We start from the raw sequence: 18,854 nt of genomic DNA on the forward strand, positions 1-18,854 counted from the left end.
ATTAGTTTTCTTCATTACCATATTCATTAGCCTTTTAGAGTTTCAAATGAAATGAAATTACAAACTTTTGAATGCTACTGAAACCCATAAATTGTTTTTAACGATTCGTGAGATTTATCAGCATGTCTGCTAAAAAATAACCTTGTTTTTATTGATAAAAGAGCTTCCGAACTTGTTAAAGAATTTCCACGAAGTTCTACACAAGAAAACTTGGCAAATATATACATACACCGTGAAAATAAAATTTCCATAATTAATTTGCAACAAACATTTTTTTCCTGGCGCCCATAATAATTTGGCTCAGCAATTTTTGCAACAGCTAATAACATTTTTTAAAACTTAAATGTCAAAAGTCAGGTATCATTTTGACGTACAGTATAATAGCTTTACTTGGAATTAAAATGATTGCTGCATTCTAAAATGTAAGTTTTAACCTTCCAACCGCCTTCTTTGATGAGCGGAACTCTCCCTAAGTTGTGATTTGCATGATAAATTATGTACGTTATTGACAGCTTGCTGAATTTATATGCTGCTAAGTCGTCCAACCACTCGCGTATCAACGGCTGGTGATTTTGTAGGAACACGCAAATGCCTGTTTCAACATATTTTGTCACGATGAACGCAACCCAAATAAAGTTATCATAATACCTACCCAAAATTACCCGTAAAGCATTTCCCGAAACATGTTCCTAGACACTGCTGAACCCACTAGTATAGGAGAAGTCTGAAATTTACTTAGGGTACGTAATGGACATAATATAGTTTTAAAAGACTGTGTTGGCTTACATTGTTTCAGGCCAAAGATAAGTTTATTTTTTCTCGGTTCCGATAGTTTACATTTACGCTGTTCCTAGCTCAAAGCTACAATCTATGCTGTGGACAGTTATGTGTAACGACTTGCCTCTTAACAGTAAAAAGGCTGCTGTGGGATAAAACTCCCTCTTCTGCAGTTCTAATTTCACCTAATTTCAACTAAACGTTTTGGTGACCAAACAACTCTCTGTAGATGGTCTTCGGCTAATCAGATTCATCAGACTTGTTTAACAAATACTATAAGTTCGTGACGATAAAAAGTACCTACAGCTCGATAAGAATAATTTAGTGAGTTTTCGTTAGTTCTGGGTCGGAAGTATTTTCAAAGCAGCGGCAACTGCTGCCGACTCAGGTGTGAGTTCACCAGGTGCAGTGGAAGCTGAGTTGCCCGCAGGGACTAAGTTTGCCCGAGGTGGCGGATCAGCTGAGCTCGCCCAGCTGTGTTTGCGAGCAGATAGGTTAGGTCGGAAGTATTTTCAAAGCAGCGGCAACTGCTGCCGACTCAGGTGTGAGTTCACCAGGTGCAGTGGAAGCTGAGTTGCCCGCAGGGACTAAGTTTGCCCGAGGTGGCGGATCAGCTGAGCTCGCCCAGCTGTGTTTGCGAGCAGATAGGTTAGGTCGGAAGTATTTTCAAAGCAGCGGCAACTGCTGCCGACTCAGGTGTGAGTTCACCAGGTGCAGTGGAAGCTGAGTTGCCCGCAGGGACTAAGTTTGCCCGAGGTGGCGGATCAGCTGAGCTCGCCCAGCTGTGTTTGCGAGCAGATAGGTTAGGTCGGAAGTATTTTCAAAGCAGCGGCAACTGCTGCCGACTCAGGTGTGAGTTCACCAGGTGCAGTGGAAGCTGAGTTGCCCGCAGGGACTAAGTTTGCCCGAGGTGGCGGATCAGCTGAGCTCGCCCAGCTGTGTTTGCGAGCAGTTTTTTTTTTATTTCCTAACCTAAGTTAAAACTAAGTGTGCAAGGGAGGGGTCTAGGTAGGGAAGACTCTAAGTGCGTCTCAGGGAAAGCCCTATACGCTCTAAACATGCGGGTTTTTAACCATGCAGAAAAGGTCACGTGCATCATGTGCTAGGAGGGGATTGGCCAGCCATGGCAGACGTTTTCGCCATGACTAACTCCCCTCACTCATAATTCTAGACTAAAACTAGATAAGTTGGGCCCAGGTAAAACCTCCATAGACAGAGGGAAAACCCTGGGCACATACATGCGGGATGCAAAGGTCATGCATTATTACAAGCAGGTGGATTACAGGAATAGAAGGATGGTCCTGGAAGAAGAGTGGGGCGTGGTAGAAGTTCTACTATGCAAGGGGTGGGGCACTTGGACTTTTAGTCCGCATTGGTTTGGTCAGGTCTGGTCTTTTTGGGGGCGGCTTATGCCGTTTCCCGTCGTGCTGCCAGTTAGCACTCAATGTGGCTGTGTAATATGATCGTGTAAGTGGGGCGGTCGCGAACTGTGGCGTCGGACTAGACTCCAGAGTGGTGACATAGCTTCAGGTCGACCTGTCGCCAGTAAAAGGCTGTCGGTCAGTTAGAGAAATTGCCACCATCTGTCATTGAAAAGTCCTAGCTGCAGTACTACGCTGTGTGAGCAGATAGGTTAGGTCGGCAGCAGAACTGGAGGGGAGGCGGTGCTCCGCGGAGAGACAAGAGGGAAGCGGGGACTGAAGTAGCGGGGAACTCACCCCCTGAAGTCCAGGTGATCGCGGCTCGCGCTTTATTAAAGGGCTGGTCGGGGGGAGAAGGGCGGGCACGAAAACAAAGCAGCCCTCCCTACCACGCGCCGCCCTTTCTGCGCACTCTGACGTAGACGAGAGGGAATACAAAAACCAGGCACGCACTCATCAGCCGATAAATCTAGGCTGGCGCTGCTGCCTGACATAAGCCTACAGTGTTGCCAACATTTGCAGAGCTACAACTGACCGCAAGTGTGCCTATTGACGTTACCTTTATTACATTATACAGGACGTCTCCGTAACTAAACGTCAAGCCGGGAATTTGGTGAAAGCCTATTTTATGACGGTTCTGATTCAAAAACCCAAAATAAAAAAGTATTGTTGTTTTAGAGTTAAATGATTTTTTTTTAATATATTAAAATCCCGACTCTGCCCCAAATTATTACATTCTGTGACTAAAATATTTTGCTACGCAATCATATATATATAACACTAAATACTATTGTAAAAAAAATAAAAATTAAATCAAACATTCTAAATTTTGGGGGAAAGAAATTATTTGCACGAATGATGCGACAGCAATTTTTAAAGGTATAAATTTGATATTCACACTGTAAAGAAAAATCATTTCGCAGAGCTAGTAAGTTATTTTCTTTAACTAGTCGTAATTAAACATAACCTGCTAAATTGTAAAAGTAATTTTTTTTACTGTATAGCTAGTAAAATTCACCAGATTAAAATGATTTTGCTTCATGTATCTGAGAAATATTTTTTTCCTTAAAATATAGCATGCTTGATTCTATTTTGATTGATTTGTTTATTAATAATTGCATGACAGAAAGTTTCATTCAGAGTAGGTATCTAATAATTTGGTGGAGTGAGTGGATTTAAAAACTTAAAAAAAAAAAAAATGCCCATAACTCTACAATTACGGCACCCTATTTGAATTTATTAAAAATTCTGAACCGTAATTTACTGGCCTATCACCTGTCTCGGCTTGACGTTAAATTATGGGACATACTGCGTATTACGTTCGTAGCGAGAAACGCATAAACATAATATGCATTATTCCATATAAATGAAAACAAATTCCATTGTTCCTTGGCATTCAGACTAGACTTCTTTTTAATATGCAAACTCCAACCGCTGACATTTTGTTTTAATTTGCTGATGTCTAGCAATAATATTTTTCTTGGCGTCCTTAAATGGCATCTTATTTTCTTATATGAAATGTGACCTACCTGCAGCACAGTAAATTAGTTGAGCAAATATGTCGTTAGATTAATAATGTTCGCAGGCTTTCACGGCCATTATCTGAAGTAGCTTGGCTTATGGGTTGTAACCGTGTCCTTTGCAAATAATTCACCGACGTTTCGGTTGACATTGCAGTCACAATCATCAGGGAAAAGTTGGTTACTGCTTCCTGATGATGTCGATTGCAATGTCGACCGAAACGTCGGTGAATTATTTGCCAAGGACACGGCTACAACCCAGAAGCAAAGCTATGTCTTTTGATATTGACATTTTTTGACGTTTTAAGTAAACAAGCACTTACAAACAAGTGACACACTTCCAAGACGAGAGTCACGGGACATCTGGCAACACTGCTGACATACTGCACGCGTGCATGTACTCCCCGGGGAGGGGGGGGGGGGAGAGACGTTCGATAAATCGATACACGGAGGATGCTGGAGCGAGGGGAAGACAGGCCACTTGCACTCTTGCGGGACGCGATCCCTCATGAATAGGCCGAGGCGCCCTGGGGCGTATGCTAATACCGCCTGGCCTTCTCGCCGCGCACATCTCCCCAGTCCTGGGCTCTACACCCGCTCTACACCGCGGCCTGGCCTTCTCATAGCGCACATCTCCCCCAGTCCTGGGCTCTACACACGCTCTACACCGCGGCCTGGCCTTCTCATAACGCACATCTCCCCCAGTCCTGGGCTCAACACCCGCTCTACACCGCGGCCTGGCCTTCTCGCCGCGCACATCTCCCCGGTCCTGGGCTCTACACTCGCTCTACACCGCGGCCTGGCCTTCTCGCCGCTCACATATCCCCCAGTCCTGGGCTCTACACCCGCTCTACACCGCGGCCTGGCCTTCTCGCCGCGCACATCTCCCCCAGTCCTGGGCTCTACACCCGCTCTACACCGCGGCCTGGCCTTCTCATAGCGCACATCTCCCCCAGTCCTGAGCTCTACACTCGCTCTACACCGCGGCCTGGCCATCTCGCCGCGCACATCTCCCCCGGTCCTGGGCTCTACACTCGCTCTACACCGCGGCCTGGCCTTCTCGCCGCGCACATCTCCCCCGGTCCTGGGCTCTACACTCGCTCTACACCGCGGCCTGGCCTTCTCGCCGCGCACATCTCCCCCGGTCCTGGGCTCTACACTTGCTCTACACCGCGGCCTGGCCATCTCGCCGCGCACATCTCCCCCGGTCCTGGGCTCTACACTCGCTCTACACCGCGGCCTGGCCTTCTCGCCGCGCACATCTCCCCCGGTCCTGGGCTCTACACTCGCTCTACACCGCGGCCTGGCCTTCTCGCCGCGCACATCTCCCCCGGTCCTGGGCTCTACACTCGCTCTACTCCGCGGCCTGGCCTTCTCGCCGCGCACATCTCCCCCGGTCCTGGGCTCTACACTCGCTCTACACCGCGGCCTGGCCATCTCGCCGCGCACATCTCCCCCGGTCCTGGGCTCTACACTCGCTCTACACCGCGGCCTGGCCTTCTCGCCGCGCACATCTCCCCCGGTCCTGGGCTCTACACTTGCTCTACACCGCGGCCTGGCCATCTCGCCGCGCACATCTCCCCCGGTCCTGGGCTCTACACTCGCTCTACACCGCGGCCTGGCCTTCTCGCCGCGCACATCTCCCCCGGTCCTGGGCTCTACACTCGCTCTACACCGCGGCCTGGCCTTCTCGCCGCTCACATATCCCCCAGTCCTGGGCTCTACACTCGCTCTACACCGCGGCCTGGCCTTCTCGCCGCGCACATCTCCCCCAGTCCTGGGCTCTACACCCGCTCTACACCGCGGCCTGGCCTTCTCATAGCGCACATCTCCCCTAGTCCTGAGCTCTACACTCGCTCTACTCCGCGGCCTGGCCTTCTCATAGCGCACATCTCCCCCAGTCCTGGGCTCTACACCCGCTCTACACCGCGGCCTGGCCTTCTCGCCGCGCACATCTCCCCGGTCCTGGGCTCTACACTCGCTCTACACCGCGGCCTGGCCTTCTCGCCGCTCACATATCCCCCAGTCCTGGGCTCTACACCCGCTCTACACCGCGGCCTGGCCTTCTCGCCGCGCACATCTCCCCCGGTCCTGGGCTCTACACTCGCTCTACACCACGGCCTGGCCTTCTCGCCTTGCAAATCTCCCCCGGTCCTGGGCTCTACACTCGCTCTACACCGCGGCCTAGCCTTCTCGCCGCGCACATCACCCCCAGTCCTGGGCCTTACTCTCGCTCTACAACAGTGCCTGGCCTTCTCGCCGCGCACATCTCCTCCGGTCCTGGGCTCTACACTCGCTCTACACCGCGGCCTGGCCTTCTCGCCTTGCACATCTCCCCCGGTCCTGGGCTCTACACTCGCTCTACACCGCGGCCTAGCCTTCTCGCCGCGCACATCACCCCCAGTCCTGGGCCTTACTCTCGCTCTACAACAGTGCCTGGCCTTCTCGCCGCGCACATCTCCCCCGGTCCTGGGCTCTACACTCGCTCTACACCGCGGCCTGGCCTTCTCGCCGCGCACATCTCCCCTGGTCCTGGGCTCTACACTCGCTCTACACCGCGGCCTAGCCTTCTCGCCGCGCACATCACCCCCAGTCCTGGGCCTTACTCTCGCTCTACAACAGTGCCTGGCCTTCTCGCCTTGCACATCTCCCCCAGTCCTGGGCTCTACACTTGCTCTACACCGCGGCCTGGCCTTCTCGCCACGCATATCTCCCCCGGTCCTGGGCTCTACACTCGCTCTACACCGCGGCCTGGCCTTCTCGCCGCGCACATCTCCCCTGGTCCTGGGCTCTACACTCGCTCTACAACAGTGCCTGGCCTTCTCGCCGCGCACATCTCCCCCGGTCCTGGGCTCTACACTCGCTCTACACCGCGGCCTGGCCTTCTCGCCTTGCACATCTCTCCCGGTCCTGGGCTCTACACACGCTCTACACCGCGGCCTGGCCTTCTCGCCGCTCACATCTCCCCCGGTCCTGGGCTCTACACTCGCTCTACTCCGCGGCCTGGCCTTCTGGCCGCGCACATCTCCCCCAGTCCTGGGCTCTACACTCGCTCTACACCGCGGCCTGGCCTTCTCGCCGCGCACATCTCCCCCGGTCCTGGGCTCTACACTCGCTCTACACCGCGGCCTGGCCTTCTCGCCTTGCACATCTCTCCCGGTCCTGGGCTCTACACACGCTCTACACCGCGGCCTGGCCTTCTCGCCGCTCACATCTCCCCCGGTCCTGGGCTCTACACTCGCTCTACAAACAGTGCCTGGCCTTCTCGCCTTGCACATCTCTCCCGGTCCTGGGCTCTACACACGCTCTACACCGCGGCCTGGCCTTCTCGCCGCTCACATCTCCCCCGGTCCTGGGCTCTACACTCGCTCTACTCCGCGGCCTGGCCTTCTCGCCTTGCACATCTCCCCCAGTCCTGGGCTCTACACTCGCTCTACACCGCGGCCTGGCCTTCTCGCCGCTCACATCTCCCCCGGTCCTGGGCTCTACACTCGCTCTACACCGCGGCCTGGCCTTCTCGCCGCGCACATCTCCCCCGGTCCTGGGCTCTACACTCGCTCTACAACAGTGCCTGGCCTTCTCGCCGTGCACATATCCCCAGTCCTGGGCTCTACACTCGCTCTACACCAGTGCCTGGCTTAAAGTAAATCTATTTATTCCCTATCTAAGTTGAATAAAAAATATTTGGGATAGTGGAATTAATGTGTGGTGACTATATGGGTTTTTTTTTCCGGGAAAGGTTTTTGTTAGGCTGGTTTGGAAAAAAAAAGGGGAGGGGGACGCGAAGATGAGTAGTTGCCACCGGGTGGCAACTAGTCCAGTTACGTCCCTGCCTGTGAACATCTGTCCGCAATTCTACTTGTAACTTTTGTTGTTGGCAACATATCTGAACAAATCGTTTCGTAATGTACGATTTCTTGGCTGAATGAAAACACGTAGGAAGAATTCAGAATAGTTGATGTAGGCATGTGTGCTCTTTGGAGAAGGAGCACGGAGAAGGAGCACGGAGAAGGAGCACGGAGGAGCACGGAGAAGGAACACGGAAAAGGAGCACGGTGAAGGAACACGGAGAAGGAACACGGAGAAGGAGCACGGAGAAGGAGCACGGAGAAGTAACACGGAGAAGGAGCACGGAGAAGGAGCACGGAGAAGGAGCACGGAGGAGCACGGAGAAGGAACACGGAGAAGGAACACGGAGAAGGAGCACGGAGAAGGAGCACGGAGAAGGAGCACGGAGGAGCACGGAGAAGGAGCACGGAGGAGCACGGAAAAGGAACACGGAGAAGGAACACGGAGAAGGAGCACGGAGAAGGAGCACGGAGAAGGAACACGGAGGAGCACGGAGAAGGAACACGGAGAAGGAACACGGAGAAGGAGCACGGTGAAGGAACACGGAGAAGGAACACGGAGAAGGAGCACGGTGAAGGAACACGGAGAAGGAGCACGGATAAGGAGCACGGATAAGGAGCACGGAGAAGGAGCACGAAGAAGGAGCACGGATAAGGAGCACGGAGAAGGAGCACGGAGAAGGAGAACAGAGAAGGAGCACGGAGAAGGAGCACGGATAAGGAGCACGGAGAAGGAGCACGGAGGAGCACGGAGAAGGAGCACGGAGAAGGAGCACGGAGAAGGAGCACGGAGAAGGAGCACGGAGAAGGAGCACGGAGAAGGAGCACGGAGAAGGAGCACGGAGAAGTAACACGGAGAAGGAGCACGGAGAAGGAGCACGGAGAAGTAACACGGAGAAGGAGCACGGAGAAGTAACACGGAGAAGGAGCACGGAGAAGGATAACGGAGAAGTAACACGGAGAAGGAACACGCCACGCAGCCACCAAGTGGAGGTAGGACCCAATACACTTCATTCTGCATCCGGGCTCATTTTATTTTAGATAATAATTCATCTTCATTACGTTTTGTATGTGATCTTTATGTATATTTGCATGTGGGAATATTTACTATAAACACTTGAAATTTGGAAAAGCCCAAAAAATAACTTTCATTGAAGTTCTTGAAAGTTGGATGTGTGGAAGTGTGAAAATGAATCATAAGTTTACATATTAAAACGAAATAATTGGAGAAAGGAAGTAAAATGCGTACACAGAAAAATATTTAATGTACTTAAAAAAAATCATTTGAAAACAAGTGTTCAAAAAATAGTTTGCATTATTACAAGTACAATATTTTAACTTTGAACAAGTAATGGTTTTTTTCATGAATAAAATATGATTGTCGAGATAAAACTCAGAATTTCTTATGAAAATTTGCGCATTAATTTATATTTTAAGTGATGATATATTCGAGCACAATTTTTTAATACCGTGGAATAGATTATCAAATATACAACAATTGGCCTTTATTTTGTTTTATCGTGCTTTATTAATGTGCGCATTTAATATTACTTAAATGCTATTTAAGGAACAATAGAATTTATAGGGACAACACAAAGTGTTAATTCGCGGGTAAGAATAGAAACCAATTTGTAGTGATAGTGAGTGATACTTGCTTTTAGTAAATGTACTAATGTTTAAATAGATGATGAATATTACTGTTCCATTTACGATCAAAGAACTAGTGTACATTGCTGGAGACAGTTAGTGATTGGCAGGTACACAGACATGGTCTCCATCGCGGGGCGAACAGTCTGCCTGGGAGCTGGGCCGCCGCGTCCTATCACCGCCAGAGCCCGGGGTTAATCAGGAAGCCTGCCACTCCAGCCACGTGACGACATGGAAGCCCACGTCCCACCACGGCTCGCCCTGCTGTAGGTAGTCTCTGTGTTGCGTCAGTGTGCACCCCGCTAAAACATTATCTGCGGTGTTGCAGCTGAAGAACCCATCGTGACCGTCGCTACACTGTTGCAGCTGAAGAACCCACCATGACCGTCGCTACACTGTTGGTGCTGAAGAACCCACCATGACCGTCGCTACACTGTTGCAGCTGAAGAACCCACCATGACCGTCGCTACACTGTAGCAGATGAAGAACCCACCAAGACGGTCGCTACACTGTAGCAGCTGAAGAACCCACCATGACCGTCGCTACACTGTAGCAGCTGAACAACCCACCAAGACCGTCGCTACACTGTTGCAGCTGAACAACCCACCATGACCGTCGCTACACTGTTGCAGCTAAAGAACCCTCCAAGACCGTCGCTACACTGTTGCAGATGAAGAACCCCCCAAGACCGTCGCTACACTGTTGCAGCTGAAGAACCCACCATGACCGTCGCTACACTGTAGCAGCTGAGGAACCCACCATGACCGTCGCTACACTGTTGCAGCTGAGGAACCCACCATGACCGTCGCTACACTGTTGCAGCTGAAGAACCCACCATGACCGTCGCTACACTGTTGCAGCTGAAGAACCCTCCAAGACTGTCGCTACACTGTAGCAGCTGAAGAACCCTCCATGACCGTCGCTACACTGTTGCAGCTAAGAACCCTCCAAGACCGTCGCTACACTGTTGCAGCTAAGAACCCTCCAAGACCGTCGCTACACTGTTGCAGCTGAAGAACCCGCCAAGACCGTCGCTACACTGTTGCAGCTGAAGAACCCTCCAAGACTGTCGCTACACAGTAGCAGCTGAAGAACCCTCCATGACCGTCGCTACACTGTTGCAGCTAAGAACCCTCCATGACCGTCGCTACACTGTTGCAGCTGAAGAACCCTCCATGACCGTCGCTACACTGTAGCAGCTGAAGAACCCTCCAAGACCGTCGCTACACTGTTGCAGCTGAAGAACCCTCTAAGACCGTCGCTACACTGTTGCAGCTAAGAACCCTCCAAGACCGTCGCTACACTGTAGCAGCTGTAGAACCCGCCAAGACCGTCGCTACACTGTTGCAGCTAAGAACCCTCCAAGACCGTCGCTACACTGTAGCAGCTGAGGAACCCACCATGACCGTCGCTACACTGTAGCAGCTGAGGAACCCACCATGACCGTCGCTACACTGTTGCAGCTGAGGAACCCACCATGACCGTCGCTACACTGTTGCAGCTGAAGAACCCACCATGACCGTCGCTACACTGTTGCAGCTGAAGAACCCTCCAAGACCGTCGCTACACTGTAGCAGCTGAGGAACCCACCATGACCGTCGCTACACTGTTGCAGCTGAAGAAACCACCAAGACTGTCGCTACACTGTTGCAGCTGAAGAACCCACCAAGACTGTCGCTACACTGTTGCAGCTGAAGAACCCACCAAGACTGTCGCTACACTGTTGCAGCTGAAGAACCCTCCAAGACCGTCGCTACACTGTTGCAGCTAAGAACCCTCCAAGACCGTCGCTACACTGTAGCAGCTGAAGAACCCGCCAAGACCGTCGCTACACTGTAGCAGCTGAGGAACCCACCATGACCGTCGCTACACTGTTGCAGCTGAAGAACCCACCAAGACTGTCGCTACACTGTTGCAGCTGAGGAACCCACCATGACCGTCGCTACACTGTTGCAGCTGAAGAACCCTCCATGACCGTCGCTACACTGTTGCAGCTGAAGAACCCTCCAAGACCGTCGCTACACTGTTGGTGCTGAAGAACCCACCATGACCGTCGCTACACTGTTGCAGCTGAAGAACCCTCCAAGACCGTCGCTACACTGTTGCAGCTGAAGAACCCACCAAGACTGTCGCTACACTGTTGCAGCTGAAGAACCCTGCTGTGCAGTTGCGGTGTTTTTGACGCCGAGGCTGGGAATCAGAGTGCCAGGCGAGTCTGGCAGCCGACACGAGAGTGTCCTAGCGGCGTCGGACCGAGGGAATATTTGCGGCATGAAACTAGACTATTTGTGCTGCTTCGCTCTAAAGGCTGCGCTTGGCGGGCCCCCAGGTAAAGAAAGAGGTCTGCCATCTATTGTGGAACAGTACTGCTAGAGATCTGTCGGTCTCTGGTGTTATTTATGATATCTACGAGCTATTTAAATCTTCATTTGTGTCGTGACGGCACTTTTTACTCTAGGGAGAAGTTACCAAATAATTAGTGACTATTTGTTAGTTGTGTCTCCTGTATTTGTAGAGGCTGATATATTCTCTTTGTCGGACATACTACACTTAATTACATCAAATTACATACTATATACTACTCAGAGGAAATCATCACTGTGCCAAGAAATAAATTAGTAACGAGAATGATTATAAATGATAAAATAGGCTTTAAAACTAGATCCGTTACTTTTGGTGTTTGCAGCAATACATCCTGTTAGCAACAAATTTAACCGCCCCTACAACTTGTAACCTTAATGGGTACCACACGGTATTCATGAGAATATTTTTGTTAATATTTTATTCCTTATTACATAATGATTCATTAACAAATATACTAAACAAAAAAAATTACAAGAAAATTGATTTGCTTGAAAACAAATCTTTTTGGCTCCCATTGTTTCGATAGTTATAAATGAAAAACAATTCTTGCATGTATATTCCCCGGTAGTATTAACTTAAAAATATTTTTTTGTCTTCTATAATGTGAAATATATAAATACCGCAAATAGTTGGAGTATTTAGTGGATATTATGCACTAGTTTTCTCACAACTTCAGCTTTATAGTACGAACACATATGAGTAGACTAGCATCGACAAACTTTCTTTGTATACGTAAAAAGATTTTGTAAGCTACCAAAAACTCTCGTGAAGATGTAGGCTACACGGTTTTTGTTTCTGTTATTTTACTCCCACGAAATCCAATTTGTATAGAACCGAATGATATTACTCGACTGAACGATAATTCTCATAACCTGGTTTTAAGAAACACCAGCACCAACATTGCACTATATTTGAATAACTTTTATTTATAAAAATCATTATTTTACTCCCATTTATGATAAATAAGATAATACTAGTTAGACTTTGAGAGTACTAATTTGGTATGGCTACATATTATAACATTGAAAGGACACGTATTATGTATTAATGTAATTGCGATGTTGGTAGTCCTGCAGTCGCCGCGGCGAGCAGATGCGAGGCAGAGGCGAGCAGAGGCAAGGCAGAGGCAAGCAGAGACAAGGCAGAGGCGAGCAGAGACAAGGCAGAGGCGAGCAGAGGCGAGGCAGAGGCGAGCAGAGGCGAGCAGAGGCAAGGCAGAGGCGAGCAGAGGCGAGCAGAGGCAAGGCAGAGACGAGCAGAGGCGAGGCAGAGGCGAGCAGAGGCAAGGCAGAGACGAGCAGAGGCAAGGCAGAGGCGAGCAGAGGCAAGGCAGAGGCGAGCAGAGGCAAGGAAGAGACGAGCAGAGGCAATGCAGAGGCGAACAGAGGCAAGGCAGAGGCGAGCAGATGCAAGGCAGCGGCGAGCAGAGGCAAGACAGAGGCGAGCAGAGGCCAGGCAGCGGCGAGCAGAGGCAAGGCAGAGACGAGCAGAGTCAAGGCAGAGGCGAGCAGAGGCAAGGCAGCGGCGAGCAGAGGCAAGGCAGAGGCGAGCAGAGGCAAGGCAGCGGCGAGCAGAGGCAAGGCAGAGACGAGCAGAGGCAAGGCAGAGGCGAGCAGAGGCAAGGCAGCGGCGAGCAGAGGCAAGGCAGAGACGAGCAGAGTCAAGGCAGAGGCGAGCAGAGGCAAGGCAGCGGCGAGCAGAGGCAAGGCAGAGGCGAGCAGAGGCAAGGCAGCGGCGAGCAGAGGCAAGGCAGAGACGAGCAGAGGCAAGGCAGAGACGAGCAGAGGCAAGGCAGAGGCGAGCAGAGGCAAGGCAGAGGCGAGCAGAGGCAAGGCAGCGGCGAGCAGAGGCAAGGCAGAGACGAGCAGAGGCAAGGCAGAGGCGAGCAGAGGCAAGGCAGCGGCGAGCAGAGGCAAGGCAGCGGCGAGCAGAGGCAAGGCAGAGACGAGCAGAGGCAAGGCAGCGGCGAGCAGACCCACACTGCTCGCGGCAGCGGCCAGTCCGACCTGGAATGAGCTTTTCTCAGCAGCGTATATTTACAATTACTATTCCTCCCGAAACCCCTAAAGAGAAATCATATTTTCTTGTAGCTTAGCAGGGAAATACACGTTGTCACACCATTCAAATGTTCAAACTCGTTTCCATCCAGCATTTTTTTTAAGAAATCCTTTTTCTTTATCTTTTTTATGTGTTAATTTTGTACGTCGTTTATTACTATTTTCCTACCTGTGTCCCTCTCTGATTGAGTGGCTTGAATGCTGGGTAACCCAACAAACCTCATTACTTCAGTATCCTGTAAGATAAGTATAGGTTGGAATTGCAACGAAATACTCAAAAGGCAATCAACGCATTTAAAAGAACAGAGAGAGATAGGGAGAAAGAGAGATAGAGCAAGAGAGAAAGCGAGAGGTCGTTACCAAACTAATAGTGTGCGTTGGCCCCACCGTTTCTTCAAGCAGTTTTTTGCGTACGAAATTAAGTTAATTTTATTTTCAGTCAGCAATATTTTATATTTCTTGAATGAATATTATTTATTACCAATATTAATTTATTATTATTATTAATTATTGTTTGCATGGTGTTACCTTATACAACAGAACTTCAATTTGGTTTAATAAACTAAGATAAAAATAAAAATGAATATGAATAATAAATGTGTTTTAGAACTGATTCGGTCTGAACCCGTCGATGCAAAACAAAACAGCCATAGGTGTTGGCGACTTAATTAGCCAATCATGTTTAGAATTTCCTTGAGGCCACTCGGTTCTTTCTGTTATTTATTAGTTGTGTGCGATTTATTCTACGTCCACGACTCCATCGGCGCCTAGTGGATACCATAACCTTTATATATATTCAAAGCCATAACTGCGCCAAGAGAAAAAGTAGCGATGAAGACGTAATCACCCCGCAGGCTGGTCTGGTCAGCAGAAACCCAGTCATCACAGCAGACTCGGCAGGATGATCCCTCTGAGGTTTAGTGTTGCCTTCCGAGTAAAGAGGCGACGAAGAAACCGCATCCAGTCAGGACGGGAACTTTACAAAAGTGCAAACTCGCCGATTTGGCCGTGACTCTAAATAGTGACCTTTGACGCACAAATAATGATTACTGGCCTGTAGATAGAGATAGGAAAAATTCGCGGGTTCATTTCGCGATAGGCTAGAATCCAAGTGCGTGTAACTTATTGCCGCTTCAGTGATTGGAACACAGTTTGCCTGAAGGACTGTGAGCCAATGAATGACCCTCAACGTAAGAAGTATCGAATCACAAGCATCCCAGTTAGCAGGTGTCACGAGTCAGTAGCCAATGAGCTGGTGTAATATTCCCGCGTACATAGAGGATCGTGGAGTCCATCCTAGAGGTTATTCAAACCGCGAATTTTTCCAGTCCCTACCTGTGAAGTAGATATGCAAAAAAAATTCGTTTATCCAACGATTTAAATTATTATTTTTTTTACCGCGTTTAAGCATGTTCGTTTCACTTCACTTTATACTTAGTTTGATCTCACACACCATGTTGGTCACTGAATTGTCTTGTTATTGCAATCATTAATTAACGGCTATTCCTGCAAATGTATCACGATGGCTTTCTCACATTTTGGTTTCGTTACAAATGTTGTCACGAGATATTTATTAAAAGTTATCAAATAGCTTGCGTGACGTTTTACAACGCACAAACAACGATTATCAAATAACTGCTGGCAAATTTTGCGACAAAACAACCAATGTAAAAGAGCTATCATGATAAATTTAAAGAAATGCCCTATAATTAGACACCTGAAAAATTCGCGGTATCATTTCGTGTTATGCTAAAATTCAAATAATTATACCTTAGTGCTGCTTCTGTCATTGGTTCTCTGTTAATCTGGAGGACTGCGGGCCAATTAGAGACCCTCACTCATATAAGTGTCGAATCACAGGCCACCCAGTCGAGACGACTCACAAGTCAACAGCCAATGAACAGTTGGCAGTTGCCCGAGTGTGTAGAGGATATTGGAGTCTATCCTGAAGGTCATTGAATCCGCGAATTTTTACGGTCTCTGCATAATTAAACGCAATTATAATAAAATGAAATGAACATCTATAAACAAAAGAATTTGGACGTTAAGTTACATGTCGAAAAGAAACACTTCAGTCTCACCTACGGCTAGTAAAAAAGTAAAAAAAAAATGTAGTTCTGTATCATTCGACGACAATATGCACGAAGAGAATCGCATGAGACTGCTGGCCACAGAAGAGACATGACGACATGAGCCAGTTTGTTGACATACAACACGACACAGGGTTGTTATGGCTATTGCAGTTGCTTGTATGCCTTGCTAGCTTTCAAAAATCACACCAAAGACTCAGCGTTCCACAACTTTTGGACACGTTGGTTGCAACCAGAATTCATTATGAGTAGAGACCTGTAAAATTCGCGATTTCAAATCCCTAAAGGATAGACTCCATGATCCTCTATGCACTCGTGCAAATTACATCTGCTGATTGGTTACCGACTCGTAACACCTGTTGACTGGAATGATCGTGATTCGCTAATTCTTCTGTTAACGATTTTTCATTGGCCCAGAGTCCTTCAAATTAACTGTGGTCCAATCACTGAAGCAAAATAATGTCAAAAGTATTTGGACTCTATCCTATCGCGAAATGAATCCGCGTATTTTACGGGTCTCTAATTATGAGAGTTTAGGGCCCGATATCTTGGATTACTCAAATATTAATACGCAGCTGGCAGTGCAACTTCTGAAATGACAGTTCATAGCTGGACAGGGCATGCGACGTAGCTCAACATTCGTGGAATGGTGCTGGTAATATCAATGTTCTACTTGCGCTACCCACGAGACTTTGTCCATTGTCAGACACCTCTTGGCTGTCAGACTGATACTTGTCAAACACAGTATAAGCCAACAGGGTATAAATAGAGACCGGAAAAATTCACGGATTCATTTCGTGATAGGCTAGAATCAACATCCGTTTGCCTTTTTACCGCATCAGTGATTGGGCCACAGTTTATCTGAATGACACTCGGCCAATGAAAAACCTTCAACAAAAGAAGTATCGAGAATCACTAACGTCCCAGTTAACAGGTGTCACGAGTCAGTAGCCAATGAACAGATGTAATTTTCCCGCCTGCATAGAGGATCATGGAGTATATCCTACAGGTCATTGAAATCGCGATTTTTTCCGGTCTCTAGGTACAAAATCATGAAACGTCAAAAATTAGGCTCTGTCGTGTTAAAATTGAGATAAAAGCTTACAATATAATACAGAAAAAAATTATAATTTGTGGGGTCACACTCGAAATGAAAGCTTATTGCATTAACATGTCATTATTACCCGAGTGGAACATATGTGTCGCTTATAAGCATTGTAAATTAAGTTTTGTTGCAAATTGTTACATGGCGCACGTCATCTGCTATTCGCGATAAAAGTCAGGGAAAGATATCAGAAACTAAAAGCTTTCACGTGTCTGATGACACCACAGTCGCTCACTAGCACACACATGTAACACACGTGGGAGACCTAAGGACCACGCTCTGAACAGCGCTACGGGGAGTGTCCGTGGGAGAGGTAAGAAGCTAAACATCGCTACGGGAAGTATCCGTGAGAGAGGTAAGAAGCTGAACAGCGCTACGGGGAGTGTCCGTGAGGGAGGCAAGAAGCCGAACAGCGCTACGGGGAGTGTCCGTGAGGGAGGCAAGAAGCTGAACAGCGCTACGGGGAGTGTCCGTGAGGGAGGCAAGAAGCCGAACAGCGCTACGGGGAGTGCCCGTGAGGGAGGCAAGAAGCTGAACAGCGCTACGGGGAGTGTTCGTGGGAGAGGCAAGAAGGTGAACAGCGCTACGGGGAGTCCGTGAGGGAGGCGAGAAGCTGAACAGCGCTACGGGGAGTGTCCGTGAGGGAGGCAAGAAGCCGAACAGCGCTACGGGGAGTGCCCGTGAGGGAGGCAAGAAGCTGAACAGCGCTACGGGGAGTGTTCGTGGGAGAGGCAAGAAGCTGAACAGCGCTACGGGGAGTGTCCGTGAGGGAGGCAAGAAGCCGAACAGCGCTACGGGAAGTGTCCGTGAGGGAGGCAAGAAGCTGAACAGCGCTACGGGGAGTGCCCGTGAGGGAGGCAAGAAGCTGAACAGCGCTACGGGGAGTGTCCGTGAGGGAGGCAAGAAGCCGAACAGCGCTACGGGAAGTGTCCGTGAGGGAGGCAAGAAGCTGAACAGCGCTACGGGAAGTGTCCGTGAGGGAGGCAAGAAGCCGAACAGCGCTACGGGGAGTGTCCGTGAGGGAGGCAAGAAGCCGAACAGCGCTACGGGGAGTGTCTGTGAGGGAGGCAAGAAGCCGAACAGCGCTACGGGGAGTGTCCGTGAGGGAGGCAAGAAGCCGAACATCGCTACGGGGAGTGTCTGTGAGGGAGGCAAGAAGCTGAACAGCGCTACGGGGAGTGTCCGTGGGAGAGGCAAGAAGGTGAACAGCGCTACGGGGAGTGTCTGTGAGGGAGGCAAGAAGCCGAACAGCGCTACGGGGAGTGTCCGTGAGGGAGGCAAGAAGCCGAACATCGCTACGGGGAGTGTCTGTGAGGGAGGCAAGAAGCTGAACAGCGCTACGGGGAGTGTCCGTGGGAGAGGCAAGAAGGTGAACAGCGCTACGGGGAGTCCGTGAGGGAGGCGAGACTCACCGGAGGAGAAGTTGGCGATGGGCACGTGCTCGGTGATGGCCTCGGCCACGTCGGGGCTGTTGAGGCCGTAGATGCTGAACAGCTCCTTCATGGTGCTCTCGGCGTACTCCTTCATGGCCGAGGCGTCGGCGGGCGGCGCGTGGAACTGGCGGTTCAGCTGCTCCGGGGTGAGCACGAGCGGCGCGGCACGGCGCGACTTGGGCGCCGGTCCGGCGTCTTCGCGCGCGTCGGCGGCGCGGCGCCGGCTGCCCGCCTCGCTCAGGTCCATGGGCGCCGCGCCGGGCGCCTCCTCCTCCTCGTCCTCCTCCTCCTCCTCCTCCTCCTCCTCCTCCGCCTCCTCCTCCGCCGGGCCGTCCGCGCACGAGATGCTGCGCGGCTGGAAGTTCTTGCGCTTGTTGCGCTTGGGCTGCGCCGCCGCGGCGTCCAGGCTGGCGCGCGCGCAGGCGTAGCGGCTCGCCTCGGGGGCCGAGTCGGACGAGTCGTAGTCGGGCTCGCCGTAGTCGGCGCGGCGCCGCGGCGCGCCTCCCGTCAGCATGTCCGCCGTCCTGCCTGCCACACACCCCGGCTCTCCTCACCACCACAACCACCACAACCACCACGACCACACACATGC

General features: G+C 50.3%; 1 protein-coding gene across 4 annotated transcripts in view; it reads right to left on the reverse strand.

Annotated features, from left to right (window-relative positions):
- The window catches only part of LOC134529836 (zinc finger protein castor homolog 1), a 141,021-nt gene extending 122,504 nt beyond the window's left edge, over positions 1-18,517 (reverse strand). For all 4 annotated transcript variants that reach the window (XM_063364329.1, XM_063364332.1, XM_063364330.1 and 1 more), the window contains exon 1: positions 18,242-18,517. In XM_063364329.1, the coding sequence (XP_063220399.1) occupies positions 18,242-18,509 (268 nt within the window). In that variant the 5' untranslated portion in view covers positions 18,510-18,517. The remainder of the gene's footprint in view (positions 1-18,241) is intronic.
- Between the last annotated feature and the right edge of the window lie 337 nt (positions 18,518-18,854).

This window comes from Bacillus rossius, chromosome 2 (genome assembly GCF_032445375.1).
Source record: "Bacillus rossius redtenbacheri isolate Brsri chromosome 2, Brsri_v3, whole genome shotgun sequence".
NCBI classification, from domain to species: domain Eukaryota; kingdom Metazoa; phylum Arthropoda; class Insecta; order Phasmatodea; family Bacillidae; genus Bacillus; species Bacillus rossius.